At 40.0% G+C, this 26,448-nt stretch overlaps 1 protein-coding gene across 1 annotated transcript in view; it reads right to left on the bottom strand.

The window, feature by feature from the left end:
- Positions 1-5,289: 5,289 nt before the first annotated feature.
- Positions 5,290-26,448, bottom strand: part of Cpd (carboxypeptidase D) — a 65,949-nt gene continuing 44,790 nt past the window's right edge. The window contains exons 13-21 of the mRNA XM_052194837.1: positions 24,844-25,039; positions 22,096-22,231; positions 21,227-21,358; positions 20,391-20,486; positions 20,217-20,281; positions 12,928-13,059; positions 11,714-11,899; positions 11,073-11,172; positions 5,290-9,323 (exon numbers count right to left, since the gene is read on the bottom strand). Coding sequence (XP_052050797.1) covers positions 9,097-9,323; positions 11,073-11,172; positions 11,714-11,899; positions 12,928-13,059; positions 20,217-20,281; positions 20,391-20,486; positions 21,227-21,358; positions 22,096-22,231; positions 24,844-25,039 — 1,270 coding nt within the window. The 3' untranslated portion in view covers positions 5,290-9,096. The remainder of the gene's footprint in view (positions 9,324-11,072; positions 11,173-11,713; positions 11,900-12,927; positions 13,060-20,216; positions 20,282-20,390; positions 20,487-21,226; positions 21,359-22,095; positions 22,232-24,843; positions 25,040-26,448) is intronic.

The following is a 26,448-nucleotide window of genomic DNA, read 5'->3' as shown; positions in this document are numbered from 1 at the left end:
TCTCTGCTGTTAGAAGCCACTCTCTCCCCTACCTCCATTAAGGAAACAACAAATGCTTAGGATACTAAGCTCTTCTTAGTAGTTCCCCAAATCTTTAGTGTGTTTTCCTATCCCAGCTTTTTTTTCTTTTTTCTTTTCTTTTTTCTTTTTTGAGACAGTGAGTCTCACTACATAGCCCTGGCTTTCTTGAAATTCTGTACACAGATCAAGTTGGCCTTGAACTCACAGAGGACCATCAGCCTGGCATTAAAAGTGTGTGCCACCATGCCCCGCCCAGCTTTTCTAACTGCTCATAATAAAGTCTGTTTCAACTCAATCTGCCAAGAATTACAGGCAGAACTAAATTATATTTGTTTTTTGTTTGTTTGGTTTGGTTTGGTTTTTTGAGACAGGCTTTCTCTGTGTAGCCCTGGCTATCCTGGAACTCACTCTGTAGACCAGGCTGGCCTCGAACTCAGAAATCCGCCTGCCTCTGCCTCCCAAGTGCTGGGATTAAAGGCGTGTGCCACTACTGCCCAGCCTAAATTATATTTGTAATTTGTAAGTTATTTTTTATTTTTCCATACAATCATATTATCTGCCATTTATTTTAAAAATCCGTGTCTATTTTTTAGTTTATTTTTATGTGTAAGAGTGTGTTGCCCCCATGCATGTGCACTGTACGTATACTTGGTGCTCAAAGGTAGAAGGAGGGTGTCAGATCCTCAGACCTGGAGTTATGGATGGCCAACCACCACAGGAACTGTGAACTGAATCTGGGCCATCTACAAGAACAACAAGAATTCACAATCGCTTAGCCAACCTTCTACCCCGGTATCCAGATCTTATTTCATGGCTGGGATTTCTTGTTAACAGAGAGTTCAGGTCTTGAGTGGATGTTTTTGATGACAGGGATGAAAGCACTCGAACTCTGCAGTTCTCATCTGACAGGATCCAAAATCAAATCATGGCTTTTGCATTTCTTTTCATTCCTGATTGTCGAAAGGGTATCTCTCCTTTGTGTTCTGTGTTTCATTAGAAGCTACGCTGCAAAGATGGCCTCTTTGGGTCACACCTACACAACTCAGATCACACTTAATGGACGCCCCATCCTCCAGTTTGTGGTGATTCTACATGGCACCCAGTTACCAAACATAAGCTTTATCAATTTGGCAGTGGGAAAAGGTTTCTGAATATGCCATCACCAAGAATGACTACAAAATCAGATGTTCAGTGATTCCAGGGTATCTGGCTGCAGTTGCCCATGTTTTCTCAGAATACTTCACTCCATACGACCCACACTTTGCACTGTGCATGACATCACACGACATAAGGGCAATGAATGTGGCCATATTTGCAACTGTTTATATTATAAAGTTCAGTGTTTTTACTGTACAAAGTTTCCTGCCCTTATTAAAAGTGGCTTAATTATGGAAAAGGAAGACTTGACTTTTTTCCTATTGTCCATAATGACATTCCTCATTATGTAAGTTCACAATTACTTGGGGTGTGGTGTGTTAGAATGTTTGATTTTAAAAACTGCTGTTTGAGTGGCTAATGGGTTTCATAAAAATTTGCTCAATGACTCTTGACTTGGGAATAAGAAAGAACTCTCAGCTTCTGAAATGGCTCAAAGCAGCATTCTCAGCACTGATGACTGTAAAACCAAGAGGTACTGACAACGGATGCTGTGTCGGAGGAGCACATAGTCAGCCATGATTTGGGTAAAAATAAGCAAGCATGTTTGCATCTTTAATGGTGAAATTACATATACCAAAGAACTGTTTTGAAATAAATTCTTTATGATGGATTAGCACTGGATGTCTTATTTGTGTACCCCATGAGACCCCTCAGACGGCAGCAGGCTTGTCTTGTTTTAGATAAACACTGGAATGTCACATCCGTTTGCTGACATACCTCTCTCATCTTCCCTACAGTCTGCTTTTCAGTCTGGTGGTGGGACTGGGGATGGGGAGGGTAGGAGGGGTGTTGTTAGGAAGTAGATACATGCTATGATGTTATTTTTCTCATTTTATTAAATTTGATTTTAACATTCTCTACTTTCAAATTATATCAAGAGTATATGGTTTTGGTATACACAAGTATATGCATTTTTTCTTTTCTTTGAGACAGGTTCTTGCTATGTAGCCCAGGCTGCCCTCAAAATTAGTGGTCCTCCTGCTTCCTTGCCTTTGAGATTATAGGTGTGTCACTATGCCCACCCCTTTTCTGTTTTGTGTTATTCTGTAATGAAATACTGGGAGACAGCTAGGCTGCTAATGGTGTTACTAGCTATCTGCAAGTTTCTCTTCATCCTTGATGAATGTGTTATATACCCTATGTTGGAATCACTTAGGTATTAGCCAGCACTTTTTTTTTTTTTTTTTTTTTTTGGCTTTTTGAGACAGGGTTTCTCTGGGCAGCCCTGGCTGTCCTGGAACTGGTAGACCAGGCTGGCCTTGAACTCAGAAATTCACCTGCCTCTGCCTCCCAAGTGCTGGGATTAAAGGCGTGCACCACCACTGCCCCGCTTAGCCAGCACTTTTAAAGTAGACTTCCAGCATATATATGAGTCAAATTAGACTTCTAAGAATGTCTACATGCCTGTTTTCTGGCCAAAAAACCTCTTAATTTTATTTTTTTATCTTTCATTTCCAGAAGTCTCATATTTTATGGTTTTATGCAAGAGTCTCCATTGACTGTTCTTTGTTTTTTGATTTATAGCATTTGGTAATGCCAACACCTGAAACTAACAGAAGCTTTTCTATTTGTCTTTATAGTGATGGAAATGTTGTGAAGCTCCCTCTGCCTCTATGATGGAGACATATTCCACAGAAACTGAGTTCCACAGAGCTGACTGGGTTCTAGGCATCTTACTTCCTATGTCTAGTTCCTTCTCAAATTCACCCCATTCAAATCCTGTTAAACAGGAAACTGTGCACAGCCCTTCCTTGTCTTCCAACGTCCGCATCCTCCACAATGAACTCAGCAGTCAACTCTGCATTCTCTTGACAACTTTGTATATCTGAAACTCTGCCAAAGTTATTTCCAAAAATCCAGCAGTCCTCTAATCCACCCATCTCCACAATCTGCCCACACACTCATTCCATACACTATCTTTAAGTTCAATTTTAGGTTTCTTGTGTCTTTTCAGATCCTAAATCAAAAGCCTGGCTGATGCTGGGCTCTTCCAGAAATGACATGCTCATCCCAGATGACAGTATACAGATGCTGTGGTCATGGGAAACACTGGGGATTCTAACAGGTGGTGCTCAGGTCTGAACCATGAACCCTGAGCCCCTTGCATGGTAGGCCACTTCTTTACCACTGGGCTACGCCCCCAACATTAAACCTAGCAACCTAAACTTTCCTTATACCTCTTTCACTTTGTCTCAACCTCAACGACCATCTCAGACTACAATCCACATTATCAACAATGAATTTATTCTATAATGTTTCTAAACGTTCCACCTTAAAATTTTCTACAATTATTGCTCTTATTTTCCACTACAGCTTTGAGTTTATCTTGATCTCTTCATCTTCTATTTGAGAATAGAGCTTTTGCTAAAGTTGAGGTATCCATACTAACCCTGACTCCACCTTTGGAGATGGGGGATCTTACTATGCAAACCAGGTTAGCCTAGACCTCATGCCTGCCTTTGCCTCCTGAGTGCTGGGGCTAAAGGTGCGAGCCATGGGCAGCTATACTATCACTTGGAATTATCATATTGCCTTCAATCTAATCATGAAACCCTTTTGTCTTTAGTCTTCTTCCAGGATGGACTCAAAAGTGCTCTGTACTCTTAACCCCTCCTAATTTCTCTACTCTACTGTCTGAGGCCAGCCTCTCATTCCTGCTCCTTTCATCCACATTGTAAGACAGTAACAGGAAAACATCCCTCTTGACCCTAGCCAGAAACACTAACCAAGTGGCATGCTTGCTAACCTATTACTGGTTAATGCTTTATCAGGTAATGCTAAGTTTTTAAGTTCTAGGTCACTAATGCAAAGTTATTTAACATTTATAGTAAGTAACAGGGAATCAGTACTAGAGCTTGCATTTTGAATGCCAGTGAGACATGCAGACCCTCACGCTGGCATTTAGATGCATATGAGCAGTGGCCACAGTATTTACATTGCTAGTGACAATTCTTAGACACCTGAAAAACTGAGCACAATCAGTAGATTATGTTCATAAAAACAACCAAAAGACGTCTGGATTCAGGCATAAAAAAGGTGGTAAAACTCAAGACAGGATTTCTAACAGTTAAACAAAACCTCTACAAAAGTAACATGGATACAGTCTAATATCATCTGAAGACAAGTATGTAGCATCTGAAAAATTAAAACTTTTATCATACTTCAGACAACCTACTGAATCACACAGTGGAAGAAAGTTCCAGGAAGTTTTCCTATCTAAATATCTCTAAGAGATCGCTGTTCAGATGGCTGACCACGTACCACCAAGCAGAGCAGGAACCAACAAAGGAAGGGAAACGACACGGGCTACTCCAGGTCCTCAGCTTGGAGCCACACACCAGGCTGACTCCTTTCACCAACCCACCTCTCACTGTCTTCCAGTCTGTTTCTTAATAGGCATGAGGCTGAGATGCTGAGCCTGCTCTGAGATTCTTGCAATTCAAGGTCACATTGCAAATGACATCTACGCAAGCTGGGACAGACTGAAACTTCTCAGTCTTCCTCAGGAGACTTGTGAGAGAGGCCAAATGCCACGGAAGCAGTCTATTGCTGTTTCTGTTTCTCTAGTCTGGACTATGAGGCCCTGTCAGCACATGTCAGCTCATGTTTCTTATATAGCTCTACATTCCCAAACCATTAGAGCAGCAATATTGGGGAAACTTGTTAATAACAAGGGGACACTGAATTCATCACAGCCATGTCTGAGACACCAGGATAGGTTATTCTAACTGGGCTTCACCTGGAACAAGAAGCACAATTTAAATGAACAGATGTAGCATGGGTTATAAGACTCTCAGGCTTTCCTGATCTAAGAGGTAGCACACAGAACACCTGTGAAGTGTGGTGAGGTGGGAAAGCCCTGTGTGGCTACTGTGCATGGTGCCTTTGAGTGCATCATTCCGGATGAGTGCTACACAGTTGTGGCTGCTATGTAAACAGTCACTTCTGGGGACACGTCATAGGTGGCTCCCTGTATCCTGCCTCTGGTGCTATTTTCTCTTCAACTTAGGTAGAAAAACTAAGCTTAAAACTTTCAGGATTAGAGCAGTAACCTTTGGTCTACTGTTTTTGAATAAAGCTTTTGAGACAACACACAAAGAAAGACAAACATCATAAAATAACTTTTATACAGGATTAGTAGATCTGTTTACATATAAAAAACAAAGGACCTCATTACAGTTAGATTTCACATAAATTACACAGATTAACTTTTTAAAACTACTATTCAATTCTTTTAAAGTCCCTTTTAAATTTTCATTTTGAAGGCACAGTGCATGAAAAATAAAAGACTGAAGCACTTAAGACCAATGGGTGTTATGTCATAGAAATAGTTGTGGATAGTTTTGGATCTGGGGAAGTATTCCAGAAAAAAAAAAAGAGGTAAAAGGAACACAAAAAAAGAACCAAAAGAAACCAAACACTATGTCACACCTCCAAAAAACTCTGCAGCACAGAATGTAGCTACTACATTCATATGCCATTTTAAAACATCATTAATTGTCTGTATTTACATAATTTTTATCCAATTGCCTCAAAATGGTAACCTACTTTCAAATTTCAAAATCAAGCAGGATATTTTTGAGAGTTAAGTGGAACTATTAATGAAGTTTTTCCAAGTATAAAGGAAAAGTGTATTTGGGAGGGTTTTCGTCAAAAAACTGGGAACCCAAGTTCAATTGACATTAATCGAAGGCCCTATTCACCCCACAAACTGCTATAATTAAAACAAATCAGAAACCTAAAGTTATCAACAAGACTGAAAGATCATTGAATATTTAACCATTAGTGGAATTTTAGTAATAACAATAAAGGAAAAATTTGGGGGAAACTACCATAAAACAATCCACCAGAGACCCACACTGCAGGACACCACGACATGTTCATAGCCAAGAAGCTTCTGAGAGAGCAGGGACAAACCTGGCCCACGTGTGAGTCTGGCAGACGGTAACCCTCTTTAACGCGGGGCAGGTGGGAGTGAATGGAGTAACGAGAGCCCAGAGCCGTGGTCCGGGCTGGGCCTGGCTCAAAAACGCAGCGAGTGCAGGCATAAGCACGACCCTTTTATTTTTTCACTCATAATTAGTTTTTAAATTCAATATTCACTAATTCAGAAAATCTCATTCAGAAGAAATTATCAAAGATTAACCAGCCAAGCACACTGAACCAGACATACAATGTTTCCTTCCTCAAAGCTAACAAAGCCAATTCTCAAACAAATTCTCTAACAAAGCCAAAGTCCCAAAGCCAGTTCTCTTCGGTGAGAATGGCAAGTGCTCTTCACTGGATCAGACCCCAGCACCACCCAGAGTTCACTGCCACCCCAAAGCTGGTGTAGTTACTTGGGATCATCTTACCAAACTCCATCAGCACAAGTGCACTCGCACAGGCAGAACTGTCAACATTACCTACCCACCACACCGCTTTTGTTAAGGAGCAGGGAGGGAAGAAGGCTTATAAACTCATCACCAGGACAAAGCGATGTCTTGTGAGCAAAGGAAAGGCACATCTCAGACTGGGGCAAACTTCCTAATACTGTGACCTTGAGTCCAGGACTCTGAAGAAATGGAAGGTCTCCAGGAGGAACACTGGAGGCATGCACTGCCCACCCCGTATGGCTTCAGTGCCCTCGGCTGCCGAAGTAGTGTGAGATTAGATCAGTTTCACAACCCAAAGAAGGCCGGGCTAAGAATGAAGTCTTGTAGTCATGGGTCTCGTACATTCATGTTCATAGGTGACAGGCTGGGAGGCCGGATTCCACCTCAGCGTATTAGAAGTTCATTAAAGACTCAAAACTGAGACCAGAATTTGGGTTTCATTTCAGGAAAAGATGTCTAAGAGAACTATTCTGTATATTCACCTCTAAAAATGTTTTGTACATACTTAAGAAGGCGTGGCCTATGACCAAGGCATGGCCTGTGACGGCTGAGATGTACTGTAACAGATACACTTAATTCCAGAGAACAAGTGGAAAGTGTCCATTAGTGAACTCTAGTAAAGTGAAGACTGTCACATGAACTTGGTTTCTAGTTGTCCCAAGCAGGGCCCAGCCACAGGCCACTTGTTGGTTTTCTGACTTGGCACTTTTAAAAATAAAGCTGAAAAAGAACAATACACATCATTTAGGAAAACAAAGTGTTACTGGAAGAAATGGAGTCATGTGCTCTTCATTAGCATTAACTGCCACTAACTGTTCTGTCCATGCTGCAAAACAAGGATTCAGACATGCTGACACCAGGGCAGATTCCAGAACAGCTGGACCTAAGCCACTTAAGTGGTGGCTAACAGGTCCATCACGATCCCATCAGTCCCTTCCATTAACCAAGATCTCAACTTTATATAGCCACTTGGGTCCAAGAGTGACCGAGTGACCTCGGTGAGCTGAGCCTTTGGGGTAACTGATATATCAATGGTATGAATACAGTTTGGAAAGGTAAGAGCTAGTTTTGTGATCCCCTGATTTAGTACAAGTTCAGCAGCAACTTGGCCATTAAAAATATTCAAGGATATTAAACTGTTACGTCATTGGTAAGACTCACACTTACAAAAAGCATCACTCCACTGAACAGCATTCGGACAGACACATTAAAATGCCAATCTTTTAGGTCTCTGCCTGATTGGCACTGAAGAGGACACCTTCATACCAATGTTCTATCACAGGGCAGTCCTTCAGTTGAGGTTTTTACATGGAAAGAGCCATATTTCAAAGCTTAGAACGGAAAAATTTAGCATAATTGCGTGATCAAAAAAAAAAAAAAAAGAAAAGAAAAAAAAAGAAAAAAAAAAAAGACTGTCAAAGGAATCAGGACAAAGAACCAAATTAACTCTCGAAGGCCTATATGCAAAGGCCACACTATTTCCATGACAGTATGCCATCACAGGGCGAAGGCTTGGGCTGGAGCATCAAGTGTAGACACTTTGGATCCAAGTGTATTAATAATGTGCAAGTAGGTTTCTTCCACTTCTAGATAGTTTCAGCAGTAGAATCAACCTTTAGTTGTGGGGTCATATGGAAACCGCAGGTGTACACACAGAAGGGCTGAGATGTAGGAAACGCTAAGGAACAGGCATTCCTAGAGAATGAGTGCTTCACAGATAAAGCAGCAGCACCTATGGGTTTTACCAGGATAAGACAGACAACGTCCTTGCTTCTACTCCATCCCTCTTTCACCTCTACTCATGGGACACATGGTGCCTCCACAGCAAAGCCAGTGAGTTCTCCTGTAGGATGGAGATATTTAGAACTTTGCTAAACCTTACAAGAGAGGTAGTAAAATCCTGCTTAAAGCACAGCCCACCAGTTCTGACCCAGCTTGGAAACAGGTAGAAAGACAAATACGGAAGCCCGTTTATTCCATTTCCTAATGTCAAATATGGTCAAGAATCATCCAGCCTCCATTAAACCTGAATAAGAGAAACCCCAGCTATTTGCTAACTGGAGAAGAGAACTCCTCAGTAGGTGGAGAAAAATCTTAAGTTTTTAAAGCTTTATGTCAAGAGTCTGACTGGTGTCCCTGCCTTAATGTTTCTGGATTCTTTTGGCCTTTAAATTAAAGAGAACAAAACTAAAGCCATTAGTAAATGCCTGATGTGCAAAATACAACATTTACTAGATGGCTTTATGCTGTTTTTATAGAATCTCTGAACAGCTCATCTTAAATTAAAAAGGGAAACAAAGTAGCTGTCCCATCTTTTGCTGCATAAATAGAAATCAGATTTTTTTTTTAAAGAAAAGGTTATGAGTACTTTAAGGAAGGGAAGTTCAAAACTGCCGGTGACATTCAGAGAGTATGAATTTAGCAGGCTAACTTCCCAAAGCTCTTTGAAGGAGGAAGGAATCTCTCTTCTTACTGCAGTGTCTCCCAAGAGGAGCTGTCGTTTGCCTGGTACTTAAGCAGGGAGATATGCAAACCGTGCTTTTCAATGTTTGCTAGAATATAATGTTTCCTCCTCTGTGTCCGTTTCATCCTGGAACTCATGGCTTAGGAGGGACTTCTTAGAGCCAGTTGACATCATGCGAATTTCATCTTCATATTCATCATGATGCTGCCGCAGCCGATGGAAACCATCTTTGTGTCTGTTAGACTTGATGGAGCAGATGCACCAAATAATACAAGCCGTCAGAATCAGCGCTGACATGGTGGCACCTGTCCGACAAAACCACACGGGAGTGTTAACAAGCAACCACCTGATGGCACTTTTAATAATATGTCATTTACTTTAATTTCATGCAATTAGGAGAAATTTGATTGTCTGGAGATGATCCTCTATGGTAGGCCTGGCAGGCAAGAAGCCCAGTGCCCAATCTCTAGCAACTCAACAAACCACCGTGCCGTCCAGAAGCAGCACGCTACTGTGGCATGATGGGAGGAGTCAGTAAGTAAACCAGCAAAGCTTAGGACCCAGTCATTTTTAACTGCTTTAGGGTTATTTTCCAAGATTGCTTTTCCTTCCTTTCTTTCCTCCCTCCCTCCCTCCCTCCCTCCCTCCCTCCCTCCCTCCCTCCCTCCGTCCCTCCCTCCTTCCTTCCTTCCTTCCTCCTTCTTTTCTTCCCTTGTCTCTTTCCTGTGCTGGGAATTGATCCTAGGGCAAGCTCTCTATCACTGGACTGTACTCCCAGCTCTCCAGATTATTTTTTCTTTCTTCTTTAAAATTTTTACTTAAAGATGTTTAAATTACATTTTTAGAAATTTATTTTGTGTGTGTGCACATGTGTGCACACATGCATATATGTGGAGTTCGGAGGACAACTTCTAAACATTGGTTCTTCTTCTACTGTGGGCTTCAGGGATTGAACTCAGGTCCTCAGGCTTGTGCAACAAGATGCTGCTACCTGCTAAGCCATCTTGCTGGCATCCATCCATCCATCCATCCATCCATCCATCCATCCATTCATCTATCTATCCTGGGTCTCACTCTATCTCAGGCTAGCTGAAACTAGTATAGTCCTGATTAGCCTCTAACTTGCAGTGATCCTTCTGCCTTAAGCTCTTTTTTATTTTAAATTTGTATTCAAGATTAGCAAAACAATAGCCTTAGCAAAAAAAAAAAAAAAACTGTCATGAAATAAAATCTGAGAGCACAATAGCCAACTTAAACCATGGCTGAATCTTGACTCCTATAGCTTAACCACCAAGTTCTTTGTATCTTGCTAGGTTCAAAGAGAATGGTAAGCGTACCACAAGGGCTCTGTGACCACACCATGCTTCCAAAGTACCATTTTCACCTAAGACCCCAACACCTGCAATAGAGCTTGGGTTTTTGCTTTAAGTCCAAGTTACACTGAGAAATGAATGGAAGATCATTGTGTCAAACAGAGGCAGTACACTGGAACATTGCCTTTTCCACATATTTCCTCCTTAACCTTTAAGTAATTCAAACAATGGCACAAATTAACCCTGGCAGGGAAACATCTCCTCTTTCCTGGATGTTGAAAAACCAAAGAGTAAATTCTAGCAACCAGTATGACCTTGATAGAAAGCAACATGTGCTTGTCCAACACTATTCAGTGAGAACCATTTGTGCCAACTATGGCTCCAGGATCTGGGGATGCAGATCAACTCTCTGTTGTCTGAAGCTTTAGTTTTGGTGGGGGATATTAAATGCAGACAGTGGGCAGATAGATACATATGAGATCCGTGATAACTAAGATGATGCAAAAATGTAGGGTTGAGATAATAATAGGTCTCTTGGTAGAGGTGAATTTGAGGATAGAAAAAGTTAGGGGCACGTCATAAGAACATATAGGACAACAGCAGTTTGGGAAAATAAAGTTTAGATAATTACATATTAGGGGAAAAGCAACTAGCCAGAGGTGTTTGTTGGGGCTAGCCACTCTCACAGTATAATAGCAGAACTGGTTTTAACATCAAGTACTAAAAACTGAAAATATTTACCTGACACAGTTACCACAAGTTCCCTTGGCAAACCAAATATCCGGTTATCTGTATCAAAGACTATTACCACAGAACTGGCTGCATCGTGATGCACAAAGACCTAAAAGAATAAAGTTTAAGAATCATAAAATGTCATTTATGGGGCTGGTGAGATGCTCTGCAGCGAAGAGCACAGGTTGCTCTTCCTGAGGACCCAGGTCTGGTTGCCAGCACACACACAGTGGCTCACAACTGTCCATAACTCTAGATCAAGTAGTTCAGGATTCCAAACCCTCTTCTGGCCTCTGCTGCCACTGCATGTGAATGGTACACAGACCATACAAGCAAATGTTCACACACATCAAATGTTACATTTGCGAAAGTCACTTACAGGATGCTGAAGCCCTGCTTCACTAATTGCTTTGTGCCTATAAAGCAAACCAAGGAGTTAGTCAAGCGTCATCTACACTGTACAAATGCTATGCAAGTTATTCCCTTGTTGCTGAGGAATAAGAAAATACCTTTTTGCAACAAAAAGATAATAGAACTGTAATCAAGAGGTGGGCATACCTTTTACTTCTTGTTTCCTAACAAGAGTTTCAAAATAAGACACAAGTGTTAATAACAATAAGCACTTATCAAATCCAACTTGAGTTTCTTACCTGAGAGTGCTGTTGCTGGTACCCATCAGCAATGGCATTGATGTTATGGACCCCAGGAGCTAAAAGCACATGGAAATAGCCCCCCTCTTTTGTGTGTACTCTTATTCCTTCATTGAGCACAATGACTGCTTTAGAGATTGGTTTACCAGTCTTGTCCTTTACTAACCCATGGACTCCTTTGTGGACCTGAAAAAAAAAAAAAAACCAACAACAGAATTTTCAGAAAGTCAGTAGAGATTTTACAGGCAATAGCTTGAGGCTTGATCAAAATCAACCAAATACAATGTGTGCACATATACACACTCTACATAAAACAACGAAGTCTTGTAGTTACAAGGACACATCCTATAATCCTAGCTCCATATGAGGTAGTGTAGGAAATGGAGTTCAAGACCACTATCATCAAATTAACAAACCCTGTCTCAAAAAAAAAAAAAAAAAAGGTTGATGGGTGTATTAATTACAGCTCAGGGTTGGGTCCAAATAGACCTGACCCTGTCAGCCTAGCTAACCTTTTGTCTCCAGTGACTCTGACTATATCTACTAATCAGTCAGTGCTTAGAGTCAGAGCCCGAGATAAGAACTCTGATACAAAGAAAGCCTAAAGCGTTAGCTAGTCTTCATATGCCTTGAATGTTTTCCTTCCATGGCAGTACTGTCTGAAACTGTGTGATCTTGAGCTTGAAGAGCAAGAAGCTCCCAATTACAGCAGATTCAAGATATATGCATGCATGGCATCTGTGGCACCTATTTTGGCAACAAAAAGACGAATAAACCTCAGGCTAGGAAATGGCTCAGAGGAGAGAGGGCTGGAGCTCAGACCCCTATGACCCATGTAAAAGGCTAGGTGGGCATGCTGGCCCACCTGTAATCCAGTGTGCAGGAGGCAGAGCTAGGGAACCCTGTAGCACATTGGCTAGCCAGATTAATGAGGTCTGGGTACATCGAGGACACGTGTCTTAGTATGTATAGTAAAAGTGACCTCAACCTTTGACATGTACACACGTGATGGCCCATGAACAGCATGCACACATAAGCATTCTCTCTGCCTCTCTCTCACACACATACACATACACAAAAGAAGAAAGTTCTTCTTTCTATATACATTTTACTAAAGGTTTCTGTTGATCCGCACTCCGATGACAAAGCCTAGCATGCGTGAGGCTCTAGGCCTGGCCCTCAGTATCAGAGGGAAACAAACAAAACAAGCTCACCTCCACCAACATGCTAAGGAGAGACTTCTTGTTCTCTGCCCACAGGGCAGGGAGTTGAGCTGCACTGGGGAAGTAGCAGCAGCTTGTGTATACCGTGATTTCTGGGCAATGGCCATAGGTGACACTATAATCCTGGAATACAAAGTCCAGAATCAAATTAGTACATATGAAAATTAACTTTATAAAACTAATGAACTAAAAAGAAAATGTGTGATATAAGCAGCATTTGTGATATGTCTTACAACAAATAAAAAAAGTCAGCATGTATACTAAGGGTCCCTTGGGAACAGGGACTATGTCATGTCCACTCAGATGTGGCAGTACTTCCCACGGGGCCTGTAAGATAGACAGTTTACTGGGGTTTGCTGAACAAGTGAGTCCACCTGGAGAACTAGCTTGCCTTTCAATTCTTGAACTCCCACTGTTGCTCCCCGGCACTGGAGGCAGAGGACAAGCACTTGTCCTGATCCTTCCAGTCTGAGTCTGCTGTGACAATGGCCATTGCTAGAGTGGAGCACTTGGTCAAGTGCAGGAACCAGCTGTGCAGATTCCAAACTCTACTTGCCACCTTCCCCTCAACTCTCTCATTTTCCTAATGACATTAACTTTCTCACGTTGTCAACAAATGTCATCCTTTTTTGTTATACTTTTTTTCTTATTTTTGAGATTATAATGTAATTACATAATTTCTCCCTTCTTTTTCTCCCTCCAAACCCTTGTACCCCTCCTTGCTCTTTTTCAAATCCATGGCCTACTTTTTCATTGATTGTTGTTACCTATATTATCTACACATATTATATGTATGCATATAGATTTCTAAATATAACCTGCTCAGTCTATACAATGCAATTAATATATATGTTTCAAGGGATGGCTATAATCAATTGGCATGCTGCTCCTTGGGGAATACGATTTCTCCAACTCTAAGCATCTAAGTCGCCTGAAGTTCTTTGTATAGAGTTGCGGCCCTGTGTTTTCCCGTACCCACTTTTGTCATGCCTATTATAGTTGTCCTTGTTCGGCTCATTTTTTAGACAGTTATGTTGGTGACATTTTTATGGTTTAGCTTCTGCATCACTAGGAGATACAATCTCACAGCAAATTCCTTGGTCCTCTCTGACTCTTACAATCTTGCGCTCTCTTCTGCACTGTTCTCTGAGCCTGTAAGTCCTAGATTTATCTATTGGGACTCGACTCTGCAACTCTGCATTTTGATTGGTTGTAGTTTTCTGTAATGATGTCTGTCTGTTGATGAAAGGTGAGGACTACATTTACCTGTGATATAAGGATAAATACTTAGAATGTAGTTAAGTGTTTGTGGTGGTTTAGGAAAGTGGGTGATTGTAGATTCTCCTCTAAGATCTGTGACTTCACTAGCCCTAGATAGTTAATTAGGCTTCTAATACTATGTGTGGTTTCCTTCTTGTTGAACCTGTCTTAAGTCCAATTGGAGAGATGTTGGTTACCACTAAGGTATTTGTGCCACTACTGCATCCTTAGGGTTATTGTGTCAGAAACTCCATTTTGATTTGTTTCACTATTATCCATAATTTCCAAATGCTGTCACTGCACTTCAGTATCAAAACTAAAGCTTTAATGCTTGATGCATATACTACTGTCATTACCTTGAGCAAAGCCCTTATTACTTGTCTAGATTATTTCAAACCAGTTTCTTTGCAATGTCTCCTTCCAAAGTATCCTAGCTCACTATTATGAACTTATTTCTTCTTAGCGCAACTCAGATCATGTTCTTGCTCAAAACCTTCAGTGACTTTCCATTCCTTATTAAAACATACCAATTCAAAGCCCTGAACTCTTTTCCTTCTTGTCTCTGTTCAGTAAGTTGCTTGCTGGCCTCTGCACTGCCACTGTCTCCTTCTGAGCACACTGCTTCACTGTCTCTGTCTCTGCATCACAGACACCATCCTTCACAAAAGGGAAGGCTGCAGCTCTGTGGCTCTGACTTGGGTATAACATTTTCTGTCTTTTTCCCATAGTATGTGGAAAGATGCTCTCTTCTAGATCAAATCAACTAATTCTGAAACAGCTATTTGTTTGATAGGCAATGGAAAATATTTTATCATTAATATAGCAAAATGCTTCCCACATAGTAAATTCCTTAAAATTTTTTTTATTTATTTATGCATATGCGTGTTTTGCCTGCATGTACTTATGTGCACCACATGGCGGAGTTCCCACAAAGGTCAGGAGGTAGCCAATTCCCTGGAATTGAAACAGAAGTGCCTGTGAGACAGCATGTTCTCAGCATGTTGGTGCTGGGAACTGACCCTAAATCCTCTGGAAGAGTAGCCAGTGTTCCTAACTGCTGAACTAGCTCTGCAGGCCCCTTCATAGTAAAGAAACAAATGGAAATGAAGTCAATTTCCTGTTACTCACAAGAACAAATGATCAGTTAACCACTCACTGTGTAAAATTGTAAGTACACTTACTAAATGGTGTCAGGAAGAAGAGCTATAGATTCAATACAACCCCTCAGTAAATCCAGTCTTTTATGTACAATATGAAAAGCCAACTTCAAGTTCAGCTGGAATTGAAAAGACTTTTGAATAGTCCAAACAATCCTATGAAGAACAGTGTCAAAAGACTTATATATCACAGTTATAGCAAAAACAGTACAACAGCAAAAGAATAGTTGTAAACCTGTGAAATACAAGTCTGGACATAAACCCATACTTCCATGTTCAAATGCTTTCTTAAAGGACACCAAGACCATCCAATGAGGAAAAACTCACATTTTTGACAAAAAAATCTAGATTTCTGCCCTCCCATGAAACTAAGCTCCTGTCTCACACTGTATACAAAACAAACTTAAACAATATCAAGAGCTAAAGTCATAAAACTCTGACAAGAAAAAGAGAATCTGGCCGGGCGGTGGTGGCGCACACCTGTAATCCCAGCACTCTGGGAGGCAGAGGCAGGCGGATTTCTGAGTTCGAGGCCAGCCTGGTGTACAGAGTGAGTTCCAGGACAGCCAGGGCTATACAGAGAAACCCTGTCTTTGGGGTGGGGGTGGGGGAACCAAATCCAAAAAATAAAAAGAAAAAAGAAAAGAAAAAAAGACAAAGAGAATCTTAATATGCCAACAAATCATGAGAAAAAAACCTGAATTCTATCTTAGGTCTGGTGGGAGGAGAGAACAGACTCCCTCTTGCTTCCACAAGTGGCATAAGCTCACTTCCACCCTCAAATAAATGTAATTTTTAAAAGTTAAAACATCACCCTATAGGATGGTAGTTGAAACTATTTGTAAGTCATGCACATGAAAAGGATTTAACATGTGGACTATTAGAAAACCAACAATACAATTAGTTAAAAAAAGTTTAATTTCATCTTTATGTGTGTGGAGGCTGTTTTGCCTGCATGTATATGTAGATATGTGCAGTATCTAATGAGGCCAGAAGGGGGCACTGGACCCATTCGATTGGAGTTAGATGGTTGGTTATTAGCCATCATGTGAGTACCAGGAACTGAACCTCGATCCTTTGGAAGAATGATCAGTGCTCTTAACATTCTCTCCAGCATCCCAATTAAAAATGTAAAATTAACATTGTGTGTGCATCCACGTCATGGTACATATGTGAGGGCAAAGGACAACTTGTAGGGGTTGGTTGGTTCTTTCCACTATGTGCATTATGGGGACTAAACTCAGGTCATAAAGCTTGGCAGAAGGCACCTGTAACCTCTGAGGCAGTCTGCTGGCCCAAACCTGATTGTAAAGTGGACAAAAGATCTGGATATATAACTTCTCTGAAGAAGCCATACAAATGACCAACAAGCACATACAAAGTAAGTCTAACATCATTAGTCATCAGAGAAATGAAAATGAAAACCACAACGAGATGATGTTATGTCTGATAGGATACATGAATTAGAATAACAGGCATTTCTGAGGATACAGAGAAGATGGAATCCTTGAATGTGGCTGATAGGTGTAAGATGGTAGAAATGCTATAAAAATGCTTGGTGGTTCTTTAGAACATTGAAGATTGAATTAAAATAATATCTAGTAATGCCATTCCTAGGTTTCTACCTAAACAAAGTGAAAACTCAGGCTTAAAGATACTATATGGCCCTTACAACACCCAGGTGCTCTAACATGATCAGAGGTGAGGAGGACACATCTATCTCAACACTGGGAGTAACTGGGACCAGCAGGAGCCAGGCACACAGGAACTCCACCAGACCAGTGGCATGGGTTCCTTCCGGTCTGTCTGGGCTAGTTCCCTGAGCAGACCTTGGGCTCCAACTCCAAAGCCAGTCCCACAACACCCAGAGGAAGCTCCACTGCCAGGCACTATTACACATCCAGGATCACAGGATCACAGGATCATAGAATTCCAAGATCCCAGACTCTGAGGAGTCTGACACAACCAGGATCACAGAAGTACAGGCTCTAGTCAGATATATCAAGGGCAGTTAGCACTAGAGATAACCAGATAGAGGGAAGCAAGTGTAAGAACATAAGCAATAGAAACCAAGGTTGCTTAGCATAATCAGAACCCAAATTCTTCTACCATAGCAAGTCCTAGATACACCATCACACCAGAAAGCAAGATTCAGATCTAAAAATCAATTCTCATAATGATGATAGAGGACTTTAAGGACATAAATAACTCCTTTAAAGAGAAACGGGAGAGGAGTTCAATTCCCAGCAACCACATGGTAGCTCACAACCATCTGTAATGAGATCCGATGCCCCCTTCTGGTGTGACTGAAGATAGCTACAGTGTACTCACATAAAATAAATAAATAAATCTTAAAAAAAAAGTGGATTGGGAAAAAGAAAAAAAGGAAAGAAAGAAATATCGAGAACACAGGTAAACAGCTAGATGCCCTTAAAGAGGAAACGCAAGATTCCCTTAAAGAATTACAGGAAAATACAATCAAACGGGCAAAGGAAATGAACAAAACCATCCATGATCTAACAATGGAACTAGAAACAATAAAGAAATCACAAGCGGGGACAACACTGGAAATAGAAAACCTAGGAAAGAGATTAGGAGTCACAGATGCAAGCATCACCACCAACAGAATTCAAGAGATAAAAGAGAGAATCTTAGGTGCAGAAAATACCATAGAAAACATTGACACAACAGTTAAAGAAAACGCAAAAAGCAAAAAGCTCCTAACCCCAAACATCCAGGAAATCCAGGACACAATGAGAAGACCAAACCTAAGGATAATACGAATAAAAAAGAGTGAAGATTCCAAACTAAAAGGGCTAGTAAATATCAACAAAACTATAGAAGAAAACTTCCCTAAACTAAAGAAAGATATGCCTATGAACATACAAGAAGCCTAGAGAACTCCAAATAGATTAGACCAGAAAAGAAATTCCTCCCATCACATAATAAACGAAACACCAAATGCACTAAACAAAGAATATTAAAAGCAGTAAGGGAAAAAAGTCAAGTAACATATAAAGGCAGACCTATCAGAATTACACCAGATTTCTCACCAGAGACTATGAAAGCTAGAAAATCCTGGGCAGATGTCAAACAGACTCTAAGAGAACACAAATGCCAGCCCAGGCTATACCCAGCAAAACTCTTAATCACCATAGACAGAGAAACCAAGATATTCCATGACAAAACCAAATTTACACAATATCTTTCCACAAATCCAGCCCTACAAAGCATAATAGATGGAAAACCCCAACACAAGGAGGGAAACTACACCCTAGAAAAAGCAACAAACTGACACAAACATAATTTCACCTCTAACAACAAAAATAACAGGAAGTAATCACTTTTCCTTAATATCTCTTAATATGAAGATTAATATTACCAACATATCCTAATAGATTAAAATTCAAAAATATGAGGAATTAGAAATTTGTTGGCTGTCACCCAGTGGTCTCTCTAATTTGATAATTGGAGAAATAGGTCCAATATTGTGCAATCCGTATACACTTTCTGGTTGTTTGTATGTGACAGTGATTGCTGTGTACCACATCATGCTTCTCCTATCTCAGCCTATTAGTGGGATTGTTTATTTGATGTTTTTCAGAACAGCTTACATACTTCAAAATTATTTATATAGCCAAAAGAAATATAGATAATTAATTTGGGAGGTGGCTTGTAAGAGAACAACAAAGAGTGAGACTGAATGCTTTGCCTGATATTTAAAATTATTGTATCAATTTTGAAGATGACCTTTTAAGTTACTTTTTTTCTGAGATGAATGCTTTTCAAAATCATCACAGCCAATGAACCAAAATCTTCCCCTCACCTAATAATGTCTGTGCCATCCTCCAAGCAGAACCATTGTTCATTGAAACAGCTGATGGATGACCTCATGGAGAGACCATCTTAATACACACACCATTTCTTAAATGAATGTAACCTGTTCCCTGTGGGCTGAGAATGATGACAATCACTCAAGTCAAATAGCTTTGACCATAGCAGGAAATCTGTATCCAAATAATTGTGCCTACAATTCATTCCTTGGTGCAGCAGAACTGTCAACTCTTAGCCTAACTACTATGGAGGTAAAACCCTTTGGTGATGTGAGGGACATTGAAGTACAGCCTTATCACAATGAACTCCAATGTCTAAAAATTGTTATTTTGGGTTTGCACCACAATAAGAGCCAAGACTTTAAGCTCTACTAAAAGCGAAACAAACAGAAAGACTTTATTTAATAACATGTCCATAATTTTCATGATTGGTATATAAATATATATTGTGTTGAATATAATGAAAAATTAAAATTAAAAAATAAAAAATATATTGTATGTCCATACTTATCAATATATAAGTTGATAAACAAAAGATGCTATGTATAATGGAATAATATTTTGTTCTAAAGGTATGTGATATGTGCTATAAAATGGATAAACTTTAAAAAATTATGTGAATCTAAGAAGTTAGATACAAAAGGATTAACAGGTAAGTTCACTTAGGAGATCCTTAAAATGGGCAAATTCCTAGAGACAGAAGTAGCAGTTCCCAGGAGCTGTGGGAAGAAAGAATGGGGAGTCGCTCACTGCTTAACTGGTATAGGTGCAGTGTGAAGTAATGAAAAAAATTAAAAGTAGACTTGTAGTGGTTGTGTAAGACTGTAAATATAGATAGCGCTACTAAATTAAAAGATTAAGAATATTTAAAGTAGAAGGTTACTGTCAGGTTAATCTAAGGCCTAAGCATGTCGAGAAGTCACAGGCTGATGCCAGATGCCAGTCACTTCTCTATCTTAGACAAAGTGCCTGCTTTTCGCTCAACGACCTGCATTCTTAAGCCCATCTAACCGTGTTCTCCAAAGCATACCTTCATGCTGCCCAGGTGACTGTGCCACTCTGCTCCACGCATTACTCCTCCAGGTATGTTCTCATCTATAATAAAAAAAATCATTGCGAGATGTAGGATCAACGAGACAAAAGACTCTCCACTCCCCAAAACAATTAAGCAAAACAAGTAACCCAGGCTTGGGGAAGTACCTACCTGAATTATTTGGGCAACTGGGCTGACCCATGTGCATTGTTGGATGGTTATTTGCATAAAGAGATGCCAAATGCTTTAAAGTTTCTTTGTTTTCCACTACCAAGAAAAAAAGTGTGAAAGTCAGTGGAAAAACTGAAAAGATTTTTGTTCAAGTTCAGTATCGTGGATTCGAGTCCTTTCCTCTCCTTCTAGTAAGTTCTGCACCCACAGACATTTACTGAACAGTTACCATAAATAACAACATTGATTTGTTTAGTCTAAGACAATCATGCTTAGGGGCAAACATCTTCTTTACATTAGAAAAACACTAATGGTGAATTTATACAATAGGCCATTATATTAAGATACAACCTTCTTTTGGTCTTATTGTACCTCAATTTTGGACAGCTGGGGCCTAATAACAATATTCCTTGTAAGCTACATTGAAACAACTCAAACTTTCTGCATTTTCCATGACCTGGGGGAGATTCAACAAGCACTAATTTAGGTAACCACAAGGATAGCCTACTAGGCAGGGTGTCAAGTGTGGGAGGGAGTGGTTAGCCTGTTACTGTGTGCACTGTCACTGTGCCAGACTTGCTTTTGTCAGTAGAGCTTACTGAACAGATGTGACCAGATACTGCCACTCATATAGCTTGGCCCCGTTCAGGTCTTCCCTCTCCAACCTACCTGAATTCTTTAAGTACAATATGGATAATTGTCTAAGCTGATTATTTGAGCATAGAGCAAAGCAAATGCTCATTACTGAAAAACTTTTAGAAGGAGTATTACTCAGTGACTTGGAATGTCCTATCAGGATTAAATATGAGAAATATGAGAACCGATTCTCAGCATACCTGTCTGTACTGGCTTGTCATATGGATATGTGACCAGCACAGAACCACCGTCTAAGGCAATGGAAAGGCTGAAGTCCTGTTTTTGAATCAAGTTTTCAATGATGGCTTTGGTCTCAGGTTGAGAAGCATTACCTAAAACCAGAAAAGTTAAAGATAAAACATCAAGTTTTAAATTTTTGTTGAAAATATTAAAAAAATATTCTATTTGAATTCTATCACAATGCTGGCTTATACAACTTTTAGGTAGCTAGGCAGTGGTGGTGCATGCCTTTAGTACCAGCCCTCGGGAGGCAGAGGCAAGGAGATCTCTTGAGTTTAAGACTGGTCTGATCTACAGAGTGAATTCTAGGATGGCCAGGGCCACACAGAAAAATCCTATCTAGAACAACAACAACAATTAAAAATTTGCAGGCAATTGTCTCACTATATGCTGCCTCAAACAAAAAGACATGTTTTCAGAGGGAGGTTACTCCAAGCTGTACATAGTTTGAGATAATGTGTACATATTGGTACATTACATATAACAACATGCATATTGCTGTATATGTATACATATTCCGAAGGGTAGAGAAATAGAGGGCCTTTGTTACCTTCTATAGGCACTGGAACACCCAAAAATCTCTACTAAGTTTCTTAAAAAAAATCATGTGTGTGCACACACACACACACACACACACTTCAATTGCTTTTGTAAAGTGAAAGAAAAAATGTTTAAAATGTTTTCTGAATGTCTGTATTGATTTACACTTCAGACTCAGAGCCCAGACAACTAAGTACCCCATTCCTCACCCACAAAGTGGGGCTCACCAACCTCCTAGAACAGAAAGGCTCATTTCAAAAGTACTAAATGGCCTCAAGTTTAGACCTACTTGTAAAGTCTGTGTCCAGGTCTTTGCCACGGGCATTTGTGAGCCCAGTCTTTGAGGTACAGTCTTTCTCTTGAGCTCGCTCTCGCCCATCTGGATTCAGAGAGGGAACAATCACAATTCTAGTCCTGTCAACCAACTAAAATAAAAAAGAAATCAAGAGTTCATTAGCTCTATGTGGAGCTGAAAGGTACCTCCCCCCCACCCCCCAAACAAAAAGTCTTTATTGTTCATTTTAAATAGCTATTTTAAAGGGCAAAACACTAAAAGAAACGGAAGTTTAAAATACAATTTTTATTTGCTTCATACAAATTTTAAAAGAAATAAGATAATACTGTATAACTAATGTTCTTTGTAGCCTCTTAGTGACAAAGAATAGTGGTCACAGAAGCACTCCTGACATATAAAATGCAGTTTGCTGGCTGCTTTTCTGTGTAAATTTTTATTGGAATATAACCAAGCCCATTCATTTATGTTTAATTACTTTAGTGCATTATAATGGTAAGACTGAGCAGCTATAGAATGTCTGCTGCTGCAAAGTCTAATTATATTCTATCTGGCCCTTATAGAATACGTTTCCCGATCACTGTCTTAGTAATAACAATGGGGTGATTTTCTGGATTACAACAGGGGATATAAATCTGAAAATAGCAATGCCTTTTCAAACAAGGAGAGTTGACAACAGTGTGTCCACAGTCATTAATGCCTACATATGGGAGAATAAATAATTTCTGAAGCGCTTCATAATTCTGATAGTGTAACATTTAATTTTCATTGTCATTTTGAATGGACTTAGACTCACCTCAGAATAGCTCTGGACATGCCTGTGGGGTGTTTTTAGAGAAGTTTAACTGTGGACCCATGCTCAATGTCGGGGCACCATCCCATTGACAGGGGTCTCAGACAAAATAAAAAGGGGTAAGCAGAAATGGCACCATCTCTGTGCTTCCTGACTTTGGACTCAATGTGACTGGCCACCTCCTACTCTGGACTACTATAGGCCTTCACCATAATGATGGGCTCTCATCCCCTCAAAGCAAGAGGCACAATAAACCCTTTCTTTCTGAAAACACGAGAGACCTCTAACTCACTTGCTCTTAAATTTGCCTTTGGGAGATTTTAAGGTATCTTTCACTTTACCACAGACCTACTCAAGAGCATCTCTGAATCTCATCACTTCCTTTCTCTCCTGTCAGATTCCACCATGTCCCAGGCTGGCTTCAGAAGCTCGGAGATTCCTGCTAAAGTATTTTACCTATGATATGGTCTCTTACTACCGTAAGACCTTTAGGTACAAGTCTGGCTATATATGAGAACAACCTGGGCTGGGGTTTAACTCATGCTGGCTGGAGCATGTACCTAGCATGTACAAGCCCCGAGTTTGATCTGGTGTGTGTGATTGCACACACCTATAACAGTTTCAGAGGGGAAGGTGGGAGTGTTGTAAGTTTGAAGCCAACTTAGGCTATATAGCAAGTTCAAGGCCAACCTTGGCTACACAGTGAGACTTTGTCTCAAACAAGTAAACAGCCTAAAGCTGTAGCAGTTTATTTCTTGTGGGGAAGAAAGCCTAAGTTATAAGAAATATTGATGCTTCCTGGGGATGAAGTCCAGGCACTGGTGCTTTTAAAGGTTCTAAGATATTTCTAATATACAGCCAGGGGTTCCACTATCTTAGATACAGTATTATTTTAAAAGAAAACAGAAAGTGTCTGGGAGAGAATTTTGCAACCTGTAAGAAGTTGTCAATGGAATCAACTTTGCTGGAAATAATAAAATAATTTCTGATCAAGCCTGATCCTGATCAGGACACCAGTTCTTCCCAGTTCCTTTGAGGGAAGGTGGTGCACTATTAGCAACACTGCGAGGGCTTCAGCACAAGATACACTTGCTGTTTGTTTTTAATTACAAGAAATAAAAACAAACAATAGACTATATGTTGGTTTAGATTTGTTTTTACTAACTACTGTCTTTCAGATGTTTAGTAAACTAATCAATACCTCTACTCAGTTTCCACTTGTGTTACAGGAATTCCCATTCTTGCAAGGATAAGGACTGAGTGATGACGTATACACGGTACTGAGCAACAGTGCTTGGTACAGTCAGTGTATACTCAACAAGAATGCTTTCTTCCCACCTTTCCTAAGTTCGATATAAGCAGTGTTAATGGATGAATGTTCTTGCCCTCCTTTCCTTACAACAACACAGAACAAGGCTTCTTAATCATATACAACCTAGCCCCTAGGACAGACCTCTTTTCTATAGTCACCGATGGCTAAATTCAATAATGCTATATCAGTTTGTATACAATTGCATGCAGCCAAGATCCCCAGTGATTTTATATATTACCTGAAAAGGTAAAAAGAATTATGTCTTTCACTGTATTTTTCAGTAAAGTGACTTGTCTGTAAATAATTGAGAATAGCAGATCCTCAAGTTAGAACGCACAGAACTGTGGGTAGGATAAAGGGGGCCTCAGCTTACAGGAGTACCCCGGACTGAATGTAAACTTTCAGCATTTTTTTTTTTGTTGTTCTTTGCTTCTCAACATATACAAAGAAATATACTAGAAAGACACTACAAACATTGAGTATATACAAAGATGGATCTTTTTCTTTCTTATAGTACCACAACGTACTAAAAGGGTTTCTGTGTAAAATCTACTAAGAAATTTAAAAGTTTTAAATGGTGCCTTGATATCAATGATCCTAGAGCCCTTATCTTTGAAATATGGCAACAAACTTCTCTTACTTGGGTAACAACTGGGGTCTTTTTGTAATTCAGGCAAAGAAATTCTGCTAGAGCCAAAAGCAGTTCAGTTCCAACTGGAGCATTTCCATGGATACCAGCAACAAAACGAATCTTCGGTTCCTCAGGTTCTGATATGTTGGGCTTATTGGAGATTTCAAGGGACCAAATGTGACGATACTCAACACTCTGTCCCAAACTTTCAGAAAGCAGAAACGAAAGTCAGCAAGTAACTCAGTGTTATGTTAAACTCAACTTACAGACTTTAAAATAGAAATAAAGATGAAAACAACACAAAAGCCTTTAAAGTCTTTATGAACTGAGACACAGTATCTGAAACCCTTAGGAGGAATAGTTTTTCTTGAATATTGCCAGACTCAGAGCCAGGACTGTTCAGCGGCCTGCACACTCAGTCCTCTGGCTCACAACACTGCCCTGCTCTGTCTTCTACACTGAATCACTTCAATTCTTATTATGGAAATATTTTTTAAAGATTTATTTATTTATTATATGTAAGTACACTGTACCTGTCTTCAGATACACCACCAGAGGGCATCAAATCTCATTACAGATGGCGTGAGCCACTATATAGTTGTTGGGATTTGAACTCAGGACCTTCAGAAGAGCAGTCAGTGCTCTTAACCCCTAAGTCAGCTCCTAAGAGAGACTTCTGCATTTAAATACACTAAATGCAGGAGTCTCTCCTTTTAAAATCTAAATTAATCTGGTTGAATATTAGTTCATACTTTACAATAAATTCAACATCAGCTTGACAGTAATAGTTAAGTCAATAAAAACAAAATAAGTGATCAAATTTGCACTTTCACCAGGGTTTCCAGCTCAAGGCTGGCTTTTTTTTTTACTATGACCAGGATTTACCAGACCTAGTCAGGAGCAATGTATTAGCATTAAACTGAAAAAAAGTGATTTTCCTGTCACAATGCCAGTGGAACTTGGTGCCTGTTGATGTACCACTTACAAAGCTCGTGACAATCAATGGCAGATATATTGTATTTTAAGGAATTATTTAATTTTCAAAAGCACATTTTGAATTAGAATGGCTAAAATATTTAATGAGCTTTAAAATAGTTATCTAGCAGGATCCTGCCCAATATGGGCTTTATTTAAGTAGGGAGGCCACAAGCTGTATGCAGTAATATGGCTATGGTGAACGACTTAAAGCCCAAACAAGGCAGAAATACTAAAAAGAGAGTTGAAGAGAGGAAGTTAGCTGGCTCTCCCAAATTAAATATTGTTGTGCAGCTATAAACACTGTAAATCAGAATTTAAAAAGCTAAAGTTTCTGGCAAAATCTTAGAATCAATGAAGTGAACTGAGTAAAACAGTAAAAGGCTAAATGATGTTCAGTAGGTTTGCAGAAGACAGCTCATACACACACTCGTGGTAGCATGCGCCCAGTAGGTGTGCAGAAGACAGCTCATATACACACTCATGGCACATTTGCCCAGTAGGTGTATAGAAGACAGCTCATACACACACTCGTGGTGGCATGCGCCCAGTAGGTGTGCAGCGTATAAACTCCTGGCATAAATATCTTTGACAGGTGAGCTCAGCCTTCCAAAATATGTCCACTGCCCTCAGCAAAAA

Source organism: Apodemus sylvaticus, chromosome 10 (assembly GCF_947179515.1).
Source record: "Apodemus sylvaticus chromosome 10, mApoSyl1.1, whole genome shotgun sequence".
In the NCBI taxonomy this organism is placed as follows: Eukaryota; Metazoa; Chordata; class Mammalia; order Rodentia; family Muridae; genus Apodemus; species Apodemus sylvaticus.
Note: the sequence above shows the minus strand (reverse complement) of the source record. Positions and strands in the feature narration are given on the sequence as shown.